Source organism: Aythya ferina, assembly GCF_964211825.1.
Source record: "Aythya ferina genome assembly, chromosome: 3".
Lineage (NCBI taxonomy): Eukaryota > Metazoa > Chordata > Aves > Anseriformes > Anatidae > Aythya > Aythya ferina.
In genome coordinates, this window is record NC_140298.1 from 11,525,636 (window position 1) to 11,544,158 (window position 18,523).

Genomic DNA, 18,523 nt, shown 5'->3' on the forward strand with positions numbered 1-18,523 from the left:
CAAAAACATATGTAAGTAGACTGTCGATCTAAATATAATCAATGTTTGTTCTAGTAAATTTATTCAACTCATACAACGTACTTAGAAATTATATTTCTATTTTATTCAAGATAGCTTGCAAATTTTCATGGTTTGTGTATCAAATCAATGTGTTTGCCAATGTTCTTTTGAAAAATTCTTGAAATAAATACTCATTATGCACATTACAAAATGTTAAAGGCACAAGCTGTACAGGTCAGTGAGAGAATTGTTGGTACATCACATAATTAAAAGGAAAACTAAATAGATGTTCATGCTACATTTTCATTGCTGCACTTATAAAACTTGACTGATGCCCTCACAGATCTGGTTAGTAGTTTGATAGCTAAATATGAAGTGCTGCATAAAAGTATGTAGGAACCTTATTTGTTTAGATGTAATTACAGTTAGAATTCAGATTGCACTGTGGTTAACTCATTGCTTTGGACTTAACTATTGCTCTGATCTTTGTTGTTGATAGTAGCAGCCCATGCTGCATGACCAGCTGATGAGCTAAAATAGTTGTTACTAATTTCTAATTTGAACAGATGTGTACATTTTAAAGACCCACTGTTATAAATCTCCTTCCTTCCTTCTGTATAGGAGTTGCAACAATGGCAGGGCAATGGAGCAAGGACTTTGCCTGTACTTGGATAATGTGCAGGTCCTTTCACGTATTGATACTCATTTCTGCTTAGCTTAAAAAAGAGATTTTATTATCTTTTCTTTCAGTTTGCAGTAAGAAATCACTACCGTGAAATTTTGTGACCTACTGACCTTTAGTCCTGAAAAAAATGGTTTATTTACAACAACAATCACTATCTTAAAGAATAGTGTAAAACAGTTTGACATTTAATACTTCTGTAATTACCTTATGTCATGTGTCAGCCCTGGATATCTGTGGTTTGGATCACTTATCTACTATCTAGTTTATATAAAGGCCTTCAGGGTCTTTATCAAAATGTGTATATGAACTTTTCACTCTATGAAGTAAAAACCTGGGTCAATTATATCTATTTTCTGTGACCTTCTTAACTTTTCACACCCACTCTGTCAGAGTTGTTATAGATTGCAATACTTGCCTGCAGTATCAATTGGAGAATGATTGCTAGCTTCATTAATGCTGTCAGAGGTGTGGCTGATACATAAACTAAATATCTTCTTGACAAATGGCATTACCTCCCTCAAATTCATTCTGCTTGGCTGTTGTTAATCTTATCTATTCACTTAGTCAATAGCTGTCTTTGCAAAGAGAGTACCAATAATACATATTGGAAGTGTGTTCCTGAAAGGAGGAAAGACAGTAGTGTGGTTTGGGCAGTAGGCTAGAATTTACCAAATGAGAATTTAATTTCTGTTCCCATCATCATCATCTCGGGTGGCAACTCAGCAAAAATTGTGCCTAGGTTTTAACACAGGAGCAAGCAATTAGAGGGAACAAGTTACCCCCATATGGATTTCCTGTAGTGTTTCTGCACATGTCCTTGAACTTCCATACCCTCTATCTAGTAAGTACAAAACATTTCTTTAGTTTCCAGCTTGGAGAATCACTTGACAGCTGTCTCTCATCCAACAATTCACATCTTGAGCAATGGCCTGCATGGCTTTTTGGCCATGTATTTAAAACAGATTAGTTGTACATAGTAAGCACAAGTCTTTCAGATATTAAGTCTGGCTACATTTTTTTATGGTAACTGTGGACATGGTCCTACTATGAATTTTGTTGAGGTGGCAAACGCAGAACCAGTTGCAAGATCAGGGCCTCAACGCTTTGGATGCAATTAAAACAGATGAGTATGTGTTAAGCCCAAGATAATTGTGTTAAAAGTAATCTTAACTGGTAACAACTGGAAATGAAATGTTTGTTTTGTTTTCCAGCATTTACAGAATTTCAGTGCGTTAGCTCCTTAAGAACATTAAGACTATTGGACATATGCTATGCGGATATCTTGAAGGATGGAAACTCTGTAAATGTAACTAATTGTCATTGCAAAAAAGGATTATTTTCAGACTCGTAAAACAGTAGAAAAGACCTCATAAAAAAGTAATTCAGTGGAGCATGCTACAACTTCACAGCCTATGGGAATAAGTTTATGATGTATAATTTTCATGCCAGAATTCTTGAGTTATCAGATAATGTATTTCCTTTCAATCATTATTCTGTAAGCCGTATTTAGGCCTTTCTTACAATAGGAGCCTCACTGTGTGCCTCAATACAGAATATTCCGTGTGTTGTTCACAAAACAGTTTTCTTATTTAGATTGGGGAAGTTAGAATAAGGAAAAAAAAATGCTTCATTCGTGTGTTTGGAATAAACATTCTCAGTCATCAAAGTATGCTGCGTTAGAGAGAAAGGAAGTACCAACAGTAAATATTTGCATTGAACTTAAGATTTATGATAACTGAACAACCTGTTATTTGTATAAGCTAAAAATATTCTTAAACCAATATTGTAATATGAATTATTAGGCACTGAGAAGATTTATAAGAGCATGTCTGTATTTCTACTTAAAATCAGAGGTTGGGTTTATGAGCAGAGGACCTGATTTTCATTTATACTACAAAATCTGCACTTCTTTTCTCAGTGGAAAAGGGATTTGAAGGAGAAGTAAATAAACATAAGAATAAAGCCCATTATGCTGCTAAAGAGAGCGAAGAACTCATGCAAGGAGTTTCAGTGCCCGGTTCTGGAGATAGCAGTGGTGAGGAGGGGTTGGCCCAGACTCAGAAAAAGGGCAAGGAAGTGTCAGAGTTCAACACGCACCTGAGAAAGAGAAAAGAAAAAGGTGACCCAGGTCTGCTTCCAAAGGGGAAGGTGAAATACTGAACTTAGGATCTGTAAGTGAGGAATTTGGGGAGCAGAGAGGGGTGGCTGAGGTACCAGTGGGCCAGCTGCAAGAGGCCTGGTCATGGGTGTCAACACGGCGGAAAGGATGGAGACTACCAAAGGCAGCTTGACGCCATTAGAGAAGAATTGGTAACCCATTTGATCCAGATTTTATCAGGTGCAAGCATTTGTTTTGTGTAGCCATGGAGTTTTTGGTCTGGTCTTGAATGAGCAGCGTTCAATGTTGTGGTTAACCACAATCTTACTGTAAACGGGCCTCTGACCCTGACCATCATTTATTCCACACTGCAAGGCTCCTGTTTACAATACACACATCTCGGGCTTTGCCAGTGCAAAGTGAAAAATAAAGGCTAGAATACCTGCTTGTCAGAAAATAAAGTTAAATTTTCACAGTGAAATGAAAGAAACATTCAAGAACAAAACAAGAACAGCTTGTTTTTTGCACAGGTATAATTTCTGACCCATGAAATCCAAAGGCAGGCTTGCACTGGGTGAAGACATGTCAGAAGGCCATCTTTGCACGTGTTGAACTTCCAGCCAAACTAACTCTGCCATTCTGTGCTGTTTCTACAATGTCTTAAACCCAAACTTTCGTGAAATTTAAAAGTGGCGTGGCTAAAAATTCTGTGCTGATCTTACCGATGGACCCATGGAGCCAGGGCCTTAAACCCTCACTGGATTCCTCCCAACATCACTGGATTCCTTTTACAGGGACAAGAAACCAATGACACTTACCTATTTGCACCATCTGCTCTGAACATTTGGGCCAGTGTCACAGATGAGAAGAACCTGAATTAGTTCTGCTTAATGCCAGAATACAAAATGAAGGTTTACAAATTCTGACTTCATTTCTTAATGTGTTTGTATATCAAACAGGCTTCAGCTTCATATAACTGGAAAAAACAGAAATCTATCTTGTAAGATTGGAAGGCTATTTTGCAGTCATCATCAATGGGAACTTGACTGAGCAAGAAGCTTTTAGTGGTTTATTTTTAAAGGAATAATCACTGTAAATTTTAATATAGCTATAAATGTAAAAGTTTAGCGTGTTCAAAATTTTATTTTACATGCTTTACACAAAGAAATTGTATCTACTCTAAGTGTACAGCAAGTAGCTACTCATTTAATGTACATTTTTGGGAAAAAAAAAAAAAAAAGACCCCACAACATAAAAGGAAGCTGGAGTAGGACAAAGGTTGGATGTGGTGCTTGGGGACATGGTTTAGTGGGTGACGTTGGTAGTAGGGTGATGGTTGGACCAGATGGTCTTAGAGGTCTTTTCCAACTTTAATGATTCTATGAAAAGAAAAGGGTGTCCTATACTGACTCTTACCAAAAAAAACCAAAACAAACAAACAAAAAAAACCAACCAACCAACCAAACAAACAAACAAAACTAATATAGCTTTATATAGCTGCCTTTTATTTTTTTCTAAAAAAGAAAGAAAAAAGAAAGTCTGTGGAAATGGATTTAGTAGCACATTCTTTTATTTGGGAATTTTGTCCTGTAAGATCTGCCCAAGCACATCTGCCCACCCCGTAGCCTGGCTGTGCAGCATTTACTCTTAGAGGGGGGCTTGGGACCATGTTGGGATGCTGAGCCATGCCTCCAGCACATAAATGACAAAGTTCAGGTAGCCTGTTGTCATCAGCATTTCCTATTCTCTGGGTCACTCCTCACAAGTTTTTGGAGGCCCATGTTCTTGGGATGCACTCGCCTTGGGAGCTGGGCATTGCCTTTTGCAGGCACCCCACTGTGCCAGGTAAACCTACAGGAGGGAGAAATACAGTAGCAGTGCTCTGAATCTCTTGCACAGGGCAGAGTTCCTAATTATTTGGTACAACAGCAGTTAAATCGAAGGTGTCAGAGCAGACCCTAGATACCAATTTCAGCATTTGTTGATGCCACAAAGTGGCCAAATAGTTATTTTCTGTATCAGCGGTTAAACAAAGATTTACTAAACTGAGCATTTTTCTTTTTTAAACAAAGCACTGTGAGCTCAGATGCTGAAGCAGGCTAACCACTGCAGAACATCTCCATTTGTCAGTAAGCTTTCTGCAGTCACCAAAATATCCCTGCCTATTGTTTGTGGAGATACTGTGAAGGCAGACAGCCAGTGTTGTGTGAGCCAGAGAAAGAACCAGCTATTAAATTGAATTCCAGTGTTACCTTAACAATAAAGTTATTTTAACCTATTTTTCCCAAATTCTACTCAATTTTAAAGAAGGGACATGGATTCCTTAAAGCTTTTAGATGCTTTCATGCTGAACTTTTTGCAGTAGCAAACAACTCACATGGCTAAAGGAAGATTGTGAATTCTAAGAGGCACATTTTGAAGACAGATCCCTCTGTTGTTTTCCTTGTTCCCATTGTGCAGGGATATAGGGATGTGATAAATGGTGAGATGTGATTGCATAACTCTGAAAGTTGGCCTGTATTCCTTCAAATGGAATTACTAAAAAAAATAATCTGAACAGAGTATTTAGACTTTAAAATGCCATATTTTGTTCCAGAACAAATTATTTGTAGACTATAACCAAAAAGAATATTTTGGAGGCAGATGGCTATTTTCACTGGCACAACAGCAACCAGCATTGAAACAATGAGCAGATTTGGGGATGCTCAGAGAAAGCGGGAAGCAAAAAGCTAAACTCAAAGGTAGATTATTTGACAAAGTCTCTTCTACCTCATTAGAGATGCAGAGAATTTTGCTTCATCTGGGTTGTTCAGTACAGAACTGAAATACAGTTTTTAGGAGTCTTTTTTTTTTTTTTTTTTTTTTTTTTTTTTTACATTTACATACAAAACTGTCTTTTTAATTTTTGATTCCTTTTTTTTTTTTTTTTTGAAGTGTGTGTCTGGGAAGAATGAGTATGTAGTGCCTATTTGAAAACTTCCCTCTCTTTTTGGAAGGTTCGCCCTGTATCCTTGACATTCAGTGAGGGAAATAGGACTTGAAGATTTTCTGGAGAACACAATTGAAAAAGCCTGTGGTGACTACATATGACAGCTTTGCAGGCATTTTGGGAAGTTATGTTTGGTTATTTGTCATGCTAAAGTCTCCTAGTCTTTTTACCTTGCCTTCTGGAAAGATATGCCTTCTCTCCAGCTGAACAGATCGACTGCCAATCAAAGGGTTTTTTTTTTCTATTTTTTTAGTCAAACCATGATAGGATTTTGAGAAGTTCACTCAATTCAGTGACTTCCTATTAGCGAGAGATCTAATCTAGGATCTCTGGGCCTTGGGGAATGCAAGTTTTGTTTCACTTGCTAAAGTAAGAAAGGAAAGAAAGTGAAATCAAATAAGAAAATTATAATATACAATCTCCTTTTATGGTAGTCCACATGGAAAATGAGGGTCTGCCCTCATCCATATTTATACCAAAAGTGGTTCCCATGTTCAACAGACCACCATAACTACTAATCTCTTTGCATTTTTTTTTCCAAACCTCATTCTCACCCAAGGTGAGAGTATATTCCATTTACTAGATGTGCATTGTGAGCTTTTTTCCTTTTTTTTCTTTATTTCTCTCTTTTTTTTTTTTTTTTTTTGGAGGACTGTGGGATTTAGTAAGTCAGCAAGACTTCTTGTACGTTTGGGGATCAGTGTGAAGAAAATGCTATTTCCACTTGGTGCTATTTCAGTGGATTAGGCGGTGCATCAAAACATACATATTAGCTTCGGTGATAATACCTCGAGGTCTCGTAGATTTGCTGGGACTATGATGGATTCCTTGATGCTACCTGGGACTCTTGCACGTATTTCTCATCATAGCACTCTTGCCATAAACATCTGATAGTCTTTATGTGATGGGAATTCTGCTGTTGTATTCTAATTGGTTCATCCCCTCAACAACTGGGCATTATCTAGGTTGCACTAATAGAAAGGGAATGAAAAGTCCACTTACAAAAATAAAGTCTGAGTGCAGTGCCATACCAGTAGTGGCTCTGAAGTGTTTTGTATCTCTGTAAAGTCCTCGTCAGAGTCCAGCTTTCCTGGGCTTAGCAAAGGAAACCAAAGTAAATGGTCTAGTGGCCCACTTACAACTCCAGCCCTACATGAAACTAAGCAGGCAAGTCTCTTGGTTATTGTGTCTCAGAAGATTTGAAATGTTCCTTTGAAATACCACACATCCTCTAGTGGGAATGTTCAGGTGGATTATTCAAAAAAGCAGAGCAAACAGTTTATATTTGTAGTCTATACACATAATATTTCAATTCATCTATTTTGCTTCACATCTGCCTTTTTGTCAGTGTTAATTGATGCAATATGCTGTGTTTTTATTTAGAAAGGCATCTTTTTTTATATGTAGTGTTATAACTAATGTCTGCAAATATCATGTGTTCAATACTGTTTCGTGACTATATTGACATTTTCCAATGTACAGAGTTTAAAAAATTAGTCTTGAAATTCAAATTTTCATATCTAAGCCAGATCTTTAAGTAGAGGCTAAACTTTTGCATGTGTCCAGGTAAATAACTACAGTGAAAATAGCTTATAATATGTATATGAGAAGCATCACTCATGAAGTTGTTCACTGTGGTAAGAGCAGCTCTAAATTCAAGCTTCAATTCAACATTTGTTGATTTCTCTCTATATACACTGGATATGTAGAGATATATCCTTTTCTTATTCTATTATTTCCCATGCATCATTCATTTTGTTGTAGTTGAAAACTACAACTTAACTACAATAAAATAGCACCAGTGGTAGGTTCTTCCACACTAAGTTTCCAAAATACTTGCAGTTTCACTGGTGATAGAGGGTAATTAATTTGTTCATGCAGTTTCTTTCCTTCTTTTGATAGTGCTAAGGCTCACATCTTCCATCAGATGACTTTCTGCCTGACTGAGATGCACCTGTGGTCTTTGAAGACTACCTTACATATCAGAGGTGAGCTGTTACCTGTTAATAAAAGAAAACAGCAAAACCTGTTGATGAATATTAAATTGATATAAAATTCTGCATAACGAAATTAAGTGTTTTTTGTACTTATGAGAAAGAAAATTGGAAGCATGATGATGTTTGAACTTGATCAGCCTCTTTGCTTATCTCATCATAGAACTGGAGTATCCTTTCAACTCAGAAATGTTGAGATTGTATTTAATTGGATGCATTTTCCCTTTTAGGAAGCTATGCTTCACTTGGCTGTAAGCTTCACTGTAATGACCAGTTTGGGTGACTGGAGATCAATAGTCTTCTTGATTTGTAAAGGCATTATGATTTGTACTTAGTATGCAATTTTTAAAAATGTTGCATGTTCTGGGTATTTTGCATGATTACTTGAAATTTTATATGTGCAAAGACATATTTATCTTATTAATTGATCATTCCAGGAGACAAATGACTAATTACCAGCAATTCCTTCATCTTGCCTTGCTATTACTGAAGTAAAATATGAAAAAAAATAACAAAAAACACTGATCAAACACAAAAACTCAAACCACTGGTTTATAAACGGATCATAAAAAAAATATTGTTTATGACGTTTCATGTCAATTGCAGTATATTGTACTTTTGTTGAAAACAATGCTAGTTTATTATTATTATTCAAATATTGACTCAGTATGCCATAGCAACCTGTGTGTGAGAACTGTTCCATTCAGTAACAACAATATTAAGAACAACAATAATATTAAAAAAAAAAAAGCTGTATTTCATCAAAAAATGTGATGGATTAAGTAAACACATAGCTGTGGTTTGTTGTAATTAAAGGTGTACTGTGCCTATTTTCTACCTTTCACCTTCTTTCTTCCTCTCTGTCCATTTATGCATGGTCCACAAACCTCATTATACAATCCTGAGGCAGAAGGGAGGACTGCTGTCTTATTTTAAAAGCTACTTGCCATTGCATTGCCTTCCTACATTTCTCCAAATGAACTTCTCCCTGTAATATCTTTGTAATATATGAGTTTAGAATGAGACATGTGCAGTGTCAAACTAAGTATTTTGAAACAGTGCAACCTGAAGTCAGACTTAGATCTGCTTGGTGGAGCTTGCCATGGTCCACCTAAGTATTTGCCAGTCAGCCACAACAGGAACTGGCTCACAGTCCCACTGTAGCCCAAGCATCCAAATTTCTTTGCCATGGGACCAGGATGACAGAGCTCTGTGTGTGTGGTACACACTTGGGATTCATATAGATTCATATAGATTAAGATTATTGGATCCTTTGGAAGGGCAGCTTGGCAGAGCTCATGAATGTTAAAAAAATAACTGTTGTCTTCAGCATAGCTCAGAAAACATTTTAAATTATTTTCAGGTACAGCCTTTGCTGTGTCCTATACCTTTTTTATTTGTGAAAGTATACAAAATATGATCATTAGGAAGGTGGTCAAAACATGTTGGTGGCTGAAAAAGAATCAAAGCCTACATGAAGGAAATGGCAGCAGCAAATAAATAGGAGGACCTGTCACATACTCCTTCAGCCCTTCCTAGCTGGCTCTTGAAAATCCTACTGGTATTCAGACTACGTACCATATTTTTTTACTCTGGCTTGCATTTTAACACCTGTGACTCTGCTCCAGCTAGCAAAAATCATAATGCTGAACTTTGCTTGCTAAGTCATGTTTTTGTTTCCAGTGTCACATCCATAATTAACTAAATTTCTATTCAATTGTATAGAGGAAGATATTGGAATTCACCAGTACTATGACAAGAAAGAACCAGGTAAAATATGAATATAAGTAAAACTAAACAACACTTACAAGTATTCAGTCTACTTTGACATAGACTGTTTACTCTGAAAATATGCAGCCTGAATTTCTTGCTAATGTGTGCCTCTATTTCTGTAGAGTAAGGAAGCACAGAAAGAGATTCTCTTCCCCAAGCTACATCAGAGTATTTAAAATCTCTTTATTCAACAGGGAAAAAAAAGAAAGATTTGGGAAAAATAGTTACATAAAAAAGTTACTGCGTGTGACTTAATATCTCCTCAGTACAAATAAAATTATAAAACGAGCTTTGTGAGTTAAAACCTCATTGAGATTTTCTATTTTTATTTTATATTCCAGTTCTGTGTTCCTTTTGCCTGCTGCAGAGTCCTAAAACCACTCCAAGAGGCTGTGCTGCTCAGGCGGTGCTGGTTGTTGCAGGGTTTGCTGGCATCCCAGCAGAGGGCACCGTGGACGCGCGAGTGTGTGTGCGCAGCCTCCTGCAGCCCCAAGTGCTATCTGAAATAGCCATTTCAGAGTGAATGATCAATTTTCTTTATCTGATTAATCCTGTTAATCCTAGAAGTTTCATGATGGGCCAAAAGGTCTGCTCGGCTAGAGTTGCTTCCCGTTTGCGGCCAGGTTGGAGCAGAGGCTTGTGTGGGCATCCCGTGGGCTTGGCTTGGTTTGTTCGTGCAACGTCCCCAGGGCTCTGCTGACAGACTGACTCAGCTTCTCTTCTGGGTTCAGTTGCAGCTCACTTCCCTATCTGATGAGATTGGAGGCTCAGGAATACTGGCCCACCTGTTGAGCCGCATAAGCCTTTCTTTCACTGCAAATTTAAGATATCTGACTTACGAGGTGAAAACATCAGGGCTGTCTTAATTTTTTTGTAAATTTCAGTGTTTTATCGAAATGTATGACTCTTCTCTCTAATATTAATATTTGCTGACAGCAGTTGTAAGGATTAACATTCACCTTTTCATCTGTTCTTTCCTCTAGCATTGCAGATGAAGCATGGTTACTTAGAAGACAAGCAAAAGCTAGCAGAATGTAAGGACATTTTCTCAGTTTCTTGTTATAGTAAGATGGAATTATTATTATTTTGAATTGGTGATGCTCCTGGAAAAACATTAAAATAATCTCAGACTGCTCCCAGAGTAACTTTCTGCACATGCCCTTTACAAAAAGACAGACTATCGCAGAACTACAAAGCACAAAACAATTGTGAAGTTGTACCTCCTCCTTCCTGGTATATTTGCAATGTGTTTTTTTCTGTGTCACTAAACATAGTACTGCATATTGCTTCTCAAATCCATTGCCAAGAGGAGTCACAAAATGAGCATAATCCAGAGTTTTCCTTAGGACATTTACCCAGCAGATGAGCAATAAACATTTCCCTGCATTGAAATACTAACTGCCTCAAAACTGAAAGTTATAACTAAAATACTTTCATCCAAAATCAAACTGCAGGTTAATAATAATGAGCTGCCTTCTTATAACATTTTTAGCTTTCAAACGTTGTACCCTGTTCCTGCGTTATCTGGTTAAAAGCGATTTCAGTTTATACTATCACATAGTAGTCCTGTGACAGTTAAAAACTTTTATATTAGTACAACTTTTCTTAGCTCAAGTTTTACAGCTCCTGCACATTTATTATTGCTCAGTGTGTGTTCACATTCAAACGTTATTACATGATCACTCTGAAAAATCAAACTGATTTTTAGAAGACTTCATAAAGTAATACTTATGCTGTAAGAACTGCCTTAACATTTCATGTTACCATAATGAAAATTTGTGTGGGGTTGTGCGTGTTTGAAGGCAAAACATGTTCCAGAAGGACACGTTATTTGCAGCACCATAAGGTGTGTGTGGAGCAGGATAAAGCTGTGCGAGGGATGGGTGTAAAGGTGCACGCAGCCACGGGGTAAATATACACCCGCTGCAGAGGGTTGTGTGTCGGTCAGGATCAATACAGCTTTGCAGAGGTAGGGAGGTGAGAAAGGGTTTTAAGTAGGGAGGAGCACGATGGATTTACATCCCTTGTGCTCCGTGTAGATTTATGGTAGAGGCGCTGCCTGTGTGAAAAGAGAAGCAGGCCCAGACAAACAGTTACACAGAAGCCCCGACTGCTATCTCTTATGCGTGTGGCATGCAGCAGAAACATAAGCTGCTGCACCTTGTGGCTGTAAATATTGGGGTGGCCTAGGCAGAAAACACCGTATAGCACGTTTCTTAAAGAGGAGTGCCGCGTAACTTTATTCACAGCTGCTGATTGGTATATATAGTTTGGTATCTGTACAGGCAATTTCCCATTTTCCACATGTGGATAAATATTCCAGTATTTATGAAGGTATCCATTGAAAATGTGATCTTACATGCCTAATTAATATTATCATAACAGTTCCACCAACACTGGCTTTGGTCCAATAAAATACAAAGAGAAGTTGTATGTTGGTGTGCTCCTTTGTTGATATATGAAATCCTTCATTTTTTTTTCACTCTATAGCACTTCTATTGTAAGCTCCTTTTTGCAGGGGGGTTTAAACACAACTGTTAAGTCATTCAGTCTGGAAGTTGGCATACAAACTGACAGCTCAGAGCTCAAAACTTTTCATCAGGTTTCCTTTAAATAGACTAGATTTTAAAAGACCATGTGTTCTAGTTTCTCTTAGTTTTTTATTGTATACTTACGAACAGAAAGCTGCTCACTTTTAAATGATGAAATTTCACAAGCTATTAGAGAGCCTCATTCTCAGCAATGAAACAAGCCAATTACTAAGCAACTCCAGAAGAAGCTTTGCCTCCTGGTTTCAGAGAGCAAATCCTATAAATCAAGTGTATTCTATAAGTTATGGTATTCACAATTGCCTGTTAATACCTCTATATATGCATATATTCATGCATATATATTTTGCAGACACGTTAGTGCCTGCTTTTTGAAACTGGGCAATGAAATGTTAGTTCAAAAGATTAGTATCTGTTTAGAATTTGATAACTTGAATCTGAGTTAACATACTGAATATGAGATGCTTTCTCATAGCAAATGCTTAGCAGCTGGGTAGGATATTCCATCCTGAGAGCTTTGTGCACAATTGCCATGGTGAAGTCATGGTCAGTGTGGATGTTTCATGCGAGTGGTTCCTACGACAGAGTTTTTCAAAAGGATATGATTTGACAATAGAAAACATAGCCATTTCTTTCCAATTACAGGTATGTTTTATTTTTAAGGTAACATCTAATAATCTTAGGTTTGTGTTTCCAATGCAAAAGAAGCTCAAGTTGAAGAACTTTTTTTGTTATATTTAATGTATGTTTGCACACACACACATATACACACACATATGTACTCACTTCTGCATACTTTTTTATTTTTTTTTTAACATTTTTTCCCCACTTTTATTTGCCAGCTCGAGATTATCCTTGGATACTTAAAAACAAACGGCCAGAAAAACTGCGAGATACACTCAAGGAGGTAGAGGTACGTTTCGGAAAGTTTCAAGAACAGCAACAAATAATCCAGTTTTCAAACCTCTTTCAACAACTTTAATTCTCATAAAGATTCAACTCTCCCTGTGTTGATAAATGTGCTTTTGTCTGGTGGGTTGTTCCAAAACAGCTGCATCTTTGTGTGGCATGCTTCATCTATAAACTTGAAAATCAGAAGTATGTTAACTGATAGTGACAATGTGTACTGCCAACTTTACTCTCTGTTCTGTTTTCTGTTGTCCTTCAGGACTTAATGCAAAACAGTCAATGTGTGCTGAGCAAATGGAGGAACAAACGTATCTGTCAGGTAAAATGTTTTGACAAGCTCTTGCAATGTTCAGTCAGTGGAGCTGAACAACCATTCAGTGATTGATGCGAGTGTGTTAAAATGTTAACTAATACTGAAGATCATTGTTTGTTTGTTTGTTTGTTTTTTAATGTACGGGGCTCTTATTACTTAGATTGTATTTATTTAAATTACTTATCTGTAGTAGATACTATCAGACAAAAGTCTGTTTTTTATCCACAAGAAAAACTATATAAAAGGGGCCTGATTCTCTGAGATAATTATTTTTGAGGGAAACATCTTGAAAGCATCCTGAAAGGAGGCTAAGGGAGTGGTTGCAGTATACAGACAGGTCTGGAATTTATGTTATATTACATTTTTATATCTTAATTATTGACATCTCTGTCACAAATCTTTTTACTTTATGCTTATGTAGTATGTGGGGGAGATTAAGCTAGCTAAATCATAAATCGAGTCACGGAACAAAAGACATTGTGACATTCAGCACACATGTAGCTATGTTCTCTATCCGTGTAAGTTCCATGTATTGTATACAAAAAACAGCTTTTCATATCATCATTAACACAGAACAGTAAGGTAGGTGGGAGATCTGAGCATGAAGCATGTGCTCCAGCGCCTTAATGAAGAGCTTGTCCTGAAAAATGTGTAATGTATTTTATAAGTTTCTACAGTCTTCATCATTCATGAGGAATGTGTATTGTATTTAAAGCTGGCTTGGCATAGGAAATACTTGCCAGTGTTATTAATACTGTTTCTAAAAAGAAATTATGTTCTAACTTCTATGCTTTTTCAGTTTCATAACTTTTTTTCTTCTAATCGAGGTAGTTCCAAAGGGGTGTCAGCTGGATGAATATTAAGTATTTGAAAAATATGCAGCTGAAATTCCAGAAATGTGTTCAGGAATAGAAAGTTTTTTCTAACCACCTGATACACCAAACACTATAAAGTCTTTTTGTATCAATAATAAAGATATTATTGTCTAAGCCTATCAGATTGTATTTGCCTATCAGATCTTATCACTAACAAGTGTATATCATTCATGTACAGATTACATAGTATTAATCCGTGAATGTTAATCTTCTATAACTGATTTAAATATTAATTGTACGCTAATTTAGAGGACTCATTTTTTCTGTTGTTATTGTTCTGATTAGGAAAGGAATTTGGTTAAGAAATACTGAGCCAGTTAGCCATGAGTGTGTTTGCTTGCTTCCCAGTTTGTTCTCTTCATTTGCTTTCCCAGTCTCTTCTCCCTCTATCATTTTTCTTCCCCTCCCATCTGTATCTGCATACACGTGCATTCCTTACCAATTCATGCTTTGAAACAGTGGACTTCTTGCCAAAATATGATTGTCCTGCTTTTATAACACTTTTATTTGACAATCAATTGTGTTTTAAACACTTCTTGGTTTCACTTAGTGCCCTCTCAGTAGTTTCAGGCTTATGTAAACAGAAATGGGATAATACAAATTAATTCATTTCTTGTACAAGATGGGAAAGAAAAGAGATGGCTGTTTTTATCTTAGCATAGTTGGTTATGTCTGACTATGTATTGGATTGAATCATATAAAGGGATAACTTGATAAATTAAATATTTTTTTTAGTGTTTTTTTCTTAGGTGGCTTATATAGAAGGAAGCCAGAGTTAAAGTTATAGATAAAAATCACAGTCATCTCTCCTTAAGTTCTGCTTTTGGTTTCTGAATCACGAAACAAATTATTTTTATATAATAATGGCTGATACCTGAAATTACCAGTGGGTTTATAATGTTCTGCCAAAATAATTGTTATTCCACTTTGTCTTCCTCAAAATATAAGCTGTCCAACAAATGAAAATAAAACAGAAAAATGAATAGTTTGCAAGAGTCTAGATTAGAAAACCTGCCTTGTATCAATTTTTATGTTAAACAATTTAATTTTCTGCTGCTTGTGTCTCTGAGTATTTTGCAGGAGTATCTGGACTCCCTTTTTGATACAAACGTTCTGAACTTCTGAAAAAGAGGTTGTCTACTTTTTAATTTAAAATAGGAAGCTAATTATCTGTTTCAGCAGGTGTTTAGCCCATAATGGTGTGATTTATGCCACAGCACAACTGCATTCACATGCTACTCTGGATAGATACCTGAGCAGCAGTCAGTGGGAAAATGAGAGGCCATGTGTGCATTAACTTTCAAGCACAATGGAAAGCATGGGGTGAATTACCCTGACTGTCACAATTTTCTCCGATTTGGGCTAAATCTGAGTATATGGTTGTATTATAGTGTCTTCAGTTTTTAGCTCTTCATTTTGTAATAGCAGTGTAATGCCAAATAAATTCAGTTATTGAAATGTATGTATTTAACTCAACAACCATGTTACTTTTTAATAAATGTTCTATGTATCTGAATCTGCCATACAGATTTAGCTGAACCAGGAGGAGTTCCCTTTCTTTTGTAAAAACAATGTGCTACGTGAAAACTCCATGTCAGTTGTATCGTTAGCAAGACAGAATGAATAGGAAAAAAATATATCTGACAGGAGATACAATGATAACAAAACTATTATCTAAAAGAGCAACAGATTTCCCTCAGATTGTGTGAGAAACAAGCATAGCACTGCCGTTAGTGTGCTTTCTGGAACCTAAAAATCACTATTCCTAATCCCTCAGTGCCTCTTCCAAATCTCTCAGCTTCTAAATAGCCCGCAGGCAAAAATTAGGGGCTATAAATTTAAATGTGCATCTGCTAAAAATACGTGTGCTGTCATGTTAACTGTTTGTGTGCAAATGACCAATTAGCCTTCATGCATATACCTCACTGACAGATCTACTTAGTTTGCATGCAGGTTATCTTGGCCATTGTATGCACGTGTTTCTCAGAATTGGTTCTTGTAGGTGAGATGAGTTTGGCAAGATCCACTGTAATGCTTTCTACCTTTCTTAATGTGTCGTTTTATGCATCAAAATTTCTCCTATTACCTTTTTTTTTTTTTTTTTTTTTTTTTTTTTTTTTTACACAGTGCATTAGAAGTTTCATATTTACTTCCTTATGCATTGCCGAAAAATTCTAGTACTACTTAGAGCTTCTGAAACAGAGGATATGCCAATTCATATAAACATAACCTAGACTGTACAGAGATTTTTGTCAAGGAATTTGCTCTCCTGTTTAAAAGAGCTTAGTTGAGCCCTAAAGGACTGAGCTCTTTTCTTTAGCTATGTTCCTAGTTCCAGAAGGATCTGAATGCACACCATTTCTATATGGTACTTCTGAACCCCAACTTTGATGACTTGTGATGAGCTGCTGAAATAATCCTGTAATCTTCTGTTAGCTGGCATCAAAAGAAAATACACAGACCATGAAAGAAGTATGAAGGAGAAAAGACAAGAAGTCTTTACAATAAGAGGCCACTGAATTGTTTATAATTAAATTGGTTTTCTCTGTCTGGAAGCAATAATCTAAGGAATTACCTTTATCAATATTTTAGTTTACTATGAAGAAGCTCTGGCTTCTTCCCTTCCTCTGGTCTCCTTCTCTAATTCTTTGGAATGCTTTTAAGTTTTGCCACAAAATCATGAAATCAATCCTATGAAACGATGCCATTGGTTCAGGTTTGGTTTTACACTATAGGTTAGTAACATTAATGAGATGTATCTGAAACATTTGATTTCCAACTTATTTTTTTAATTATTATTTTTACATTTGCATTACGGTGTGGAATTGAGCACGTGCCAACACTGAATTAATTTGTTTTATAAATGCCAAGCACTGGTTTTGAATCATATCTGTTACCTGCCAGTGTAAAAGATTTATATATTCTTTGCTTAATTACTTTGATTTAACTTGATTTGTGTTGCAATTTACATATGTATGTGAACAGTTTTTATGTTACCATCATTGACATGCTTAGAACTGGATCCTGAATTGAGATACACAGCAATATGTGCTGACATGGCTTGTTATATCAGCTACCGTGCCCATAAGCAAACTGATTTAGCAAGATATGTGGTGACATAGAGGAGCACATCTGATATCAAAATCAGGACATTTGAGCTAGAATACGTGAGAAGCCAGTATCCATCACCAGTTACTAAGAGGAACGTTGCCCTCATATTAAATTCTTTTGGTTGCTTTTGATCACAACCATTAATGGGTTGTGTGGTTTGAGGGATTTGGAGCTAGAAGTACAAATGCATTGATTATTGTGAAACAGTAACGTGTAACAACAGTAACTTCATTTGTAATAAGGCATGCAACAGAGTAATTACGGTAGGGTGGCTAAGAAAGCAATCTGGAATGAAGAGGTGGGGAAAAACCCTGGGAACCTGCTTGAACAAGAAATGCTTTGCAATTCTCTTCTCCTTTTGCATATTCCTTTGTCAGTTGGGATCTGTAAGGGAAAACAGTTTGCAGCAGTATTTTTTACAGGCATATTTTCCTTCTCTTCCAATTTTAATCAGATAGAGGCAAATCCTGGCTTTGCTCTGGAGGTATCTTTTTGGTAGAAGGGCTGATAAGCAGCTAAGCTGCATGAATGAGGAGTCAAAGGCTAATGCTTCCGAGGATAAAGGAATCCACTTAAATACATGCTTAAGTTCTACTGTTGTCCGTAAATTTGAAGCATGTACATTTTGGCACACAAAGTACATGATGCCCTCTACCAAAACCTTCATATTCAGCTCACAGAAACTCAGTGACCCTTCCTTCCCCGTGTGTGGTTTTACTCATACCAAACATTTTACTCGTACGACTCATAGCATAAAGACTATTCTTCCAATAGGTATGAAGTCAGGGTCTCATTTTTTGTTTAGGAACACCTTGAGACTCTTCAAGCTGTAGAGGTGTCTTTTCTGATTTCCATTTTTCACATCATGATACTTCAGTCTGAAAAATGTTGATGTATTTCATTACTGTGGGTTTAATTTCCTAATTTGATATCTCACAGATGGAATGACTTTGTGCCTTGTGTAAATAACGCCTCTGACATTTGCTTTTATTCCTTTGTAATGATGGGCAATTCCCCTGAGCAGCACTTTTTGGAGTTGGATCACTGTGTATCTGTGTTCAAGCCAAGTTTGCAGTCTTTAACATTTCCTCTATATTCATTCATGCTTATCATTGGACTGCTCCCATCCACTAAAATATGAGCTTAACTGTGCAAGCATATGTACAACAGCACCTAAATCTTATTATCATCTAGCAGTCTTTGCATAGACTACACAGTGTGTAAGCA

General features: G+C 36.6%; 1 protein-coding gene across 4 annotated transcripts in view; it reads left to right on the forward strand.

Annotated features, from left to right (window-relative positions):
- WDPCP (WD repeat containing planar cell polarity effector) overlaps positions 1-18,523 on the forward strand; it is a 148,756-nt gene that overhangs the window by 37,778 nt on the left and 92,455 nt on the right. For 2 of the 4 annotated variants that reach the window (XM_084516121.1, XM_084516122.1), the window contains 5 exons: positions 7,675-7,760; positions 9,492-9,536; positions 10,523-10,573; positions 12,931-13,001; positions 13,257-13,316. In XM_084516121.1, the coding sequence (XP_084372247.1) occupies positions 7,700-7,760; positions 9,492-9,536; positions 10,523-10,573; positions 12,931-13,001; positions 13,257-13,316 (288 nt within the window). In that variant the 5' untranslated portion in view covers positions 7,675-7,699. The remainder of the gene's footprint in view (positions 1-7,674; positions 7,761-9,491; positions 9,537-10,522; positions 10,574-12,930; positions 13,002-13,256; positions 13,317-18,523) is intronic. The other 2 variants (XM_084516123.1, XM_084516124.1) reach the window with 1 other exon arrangement.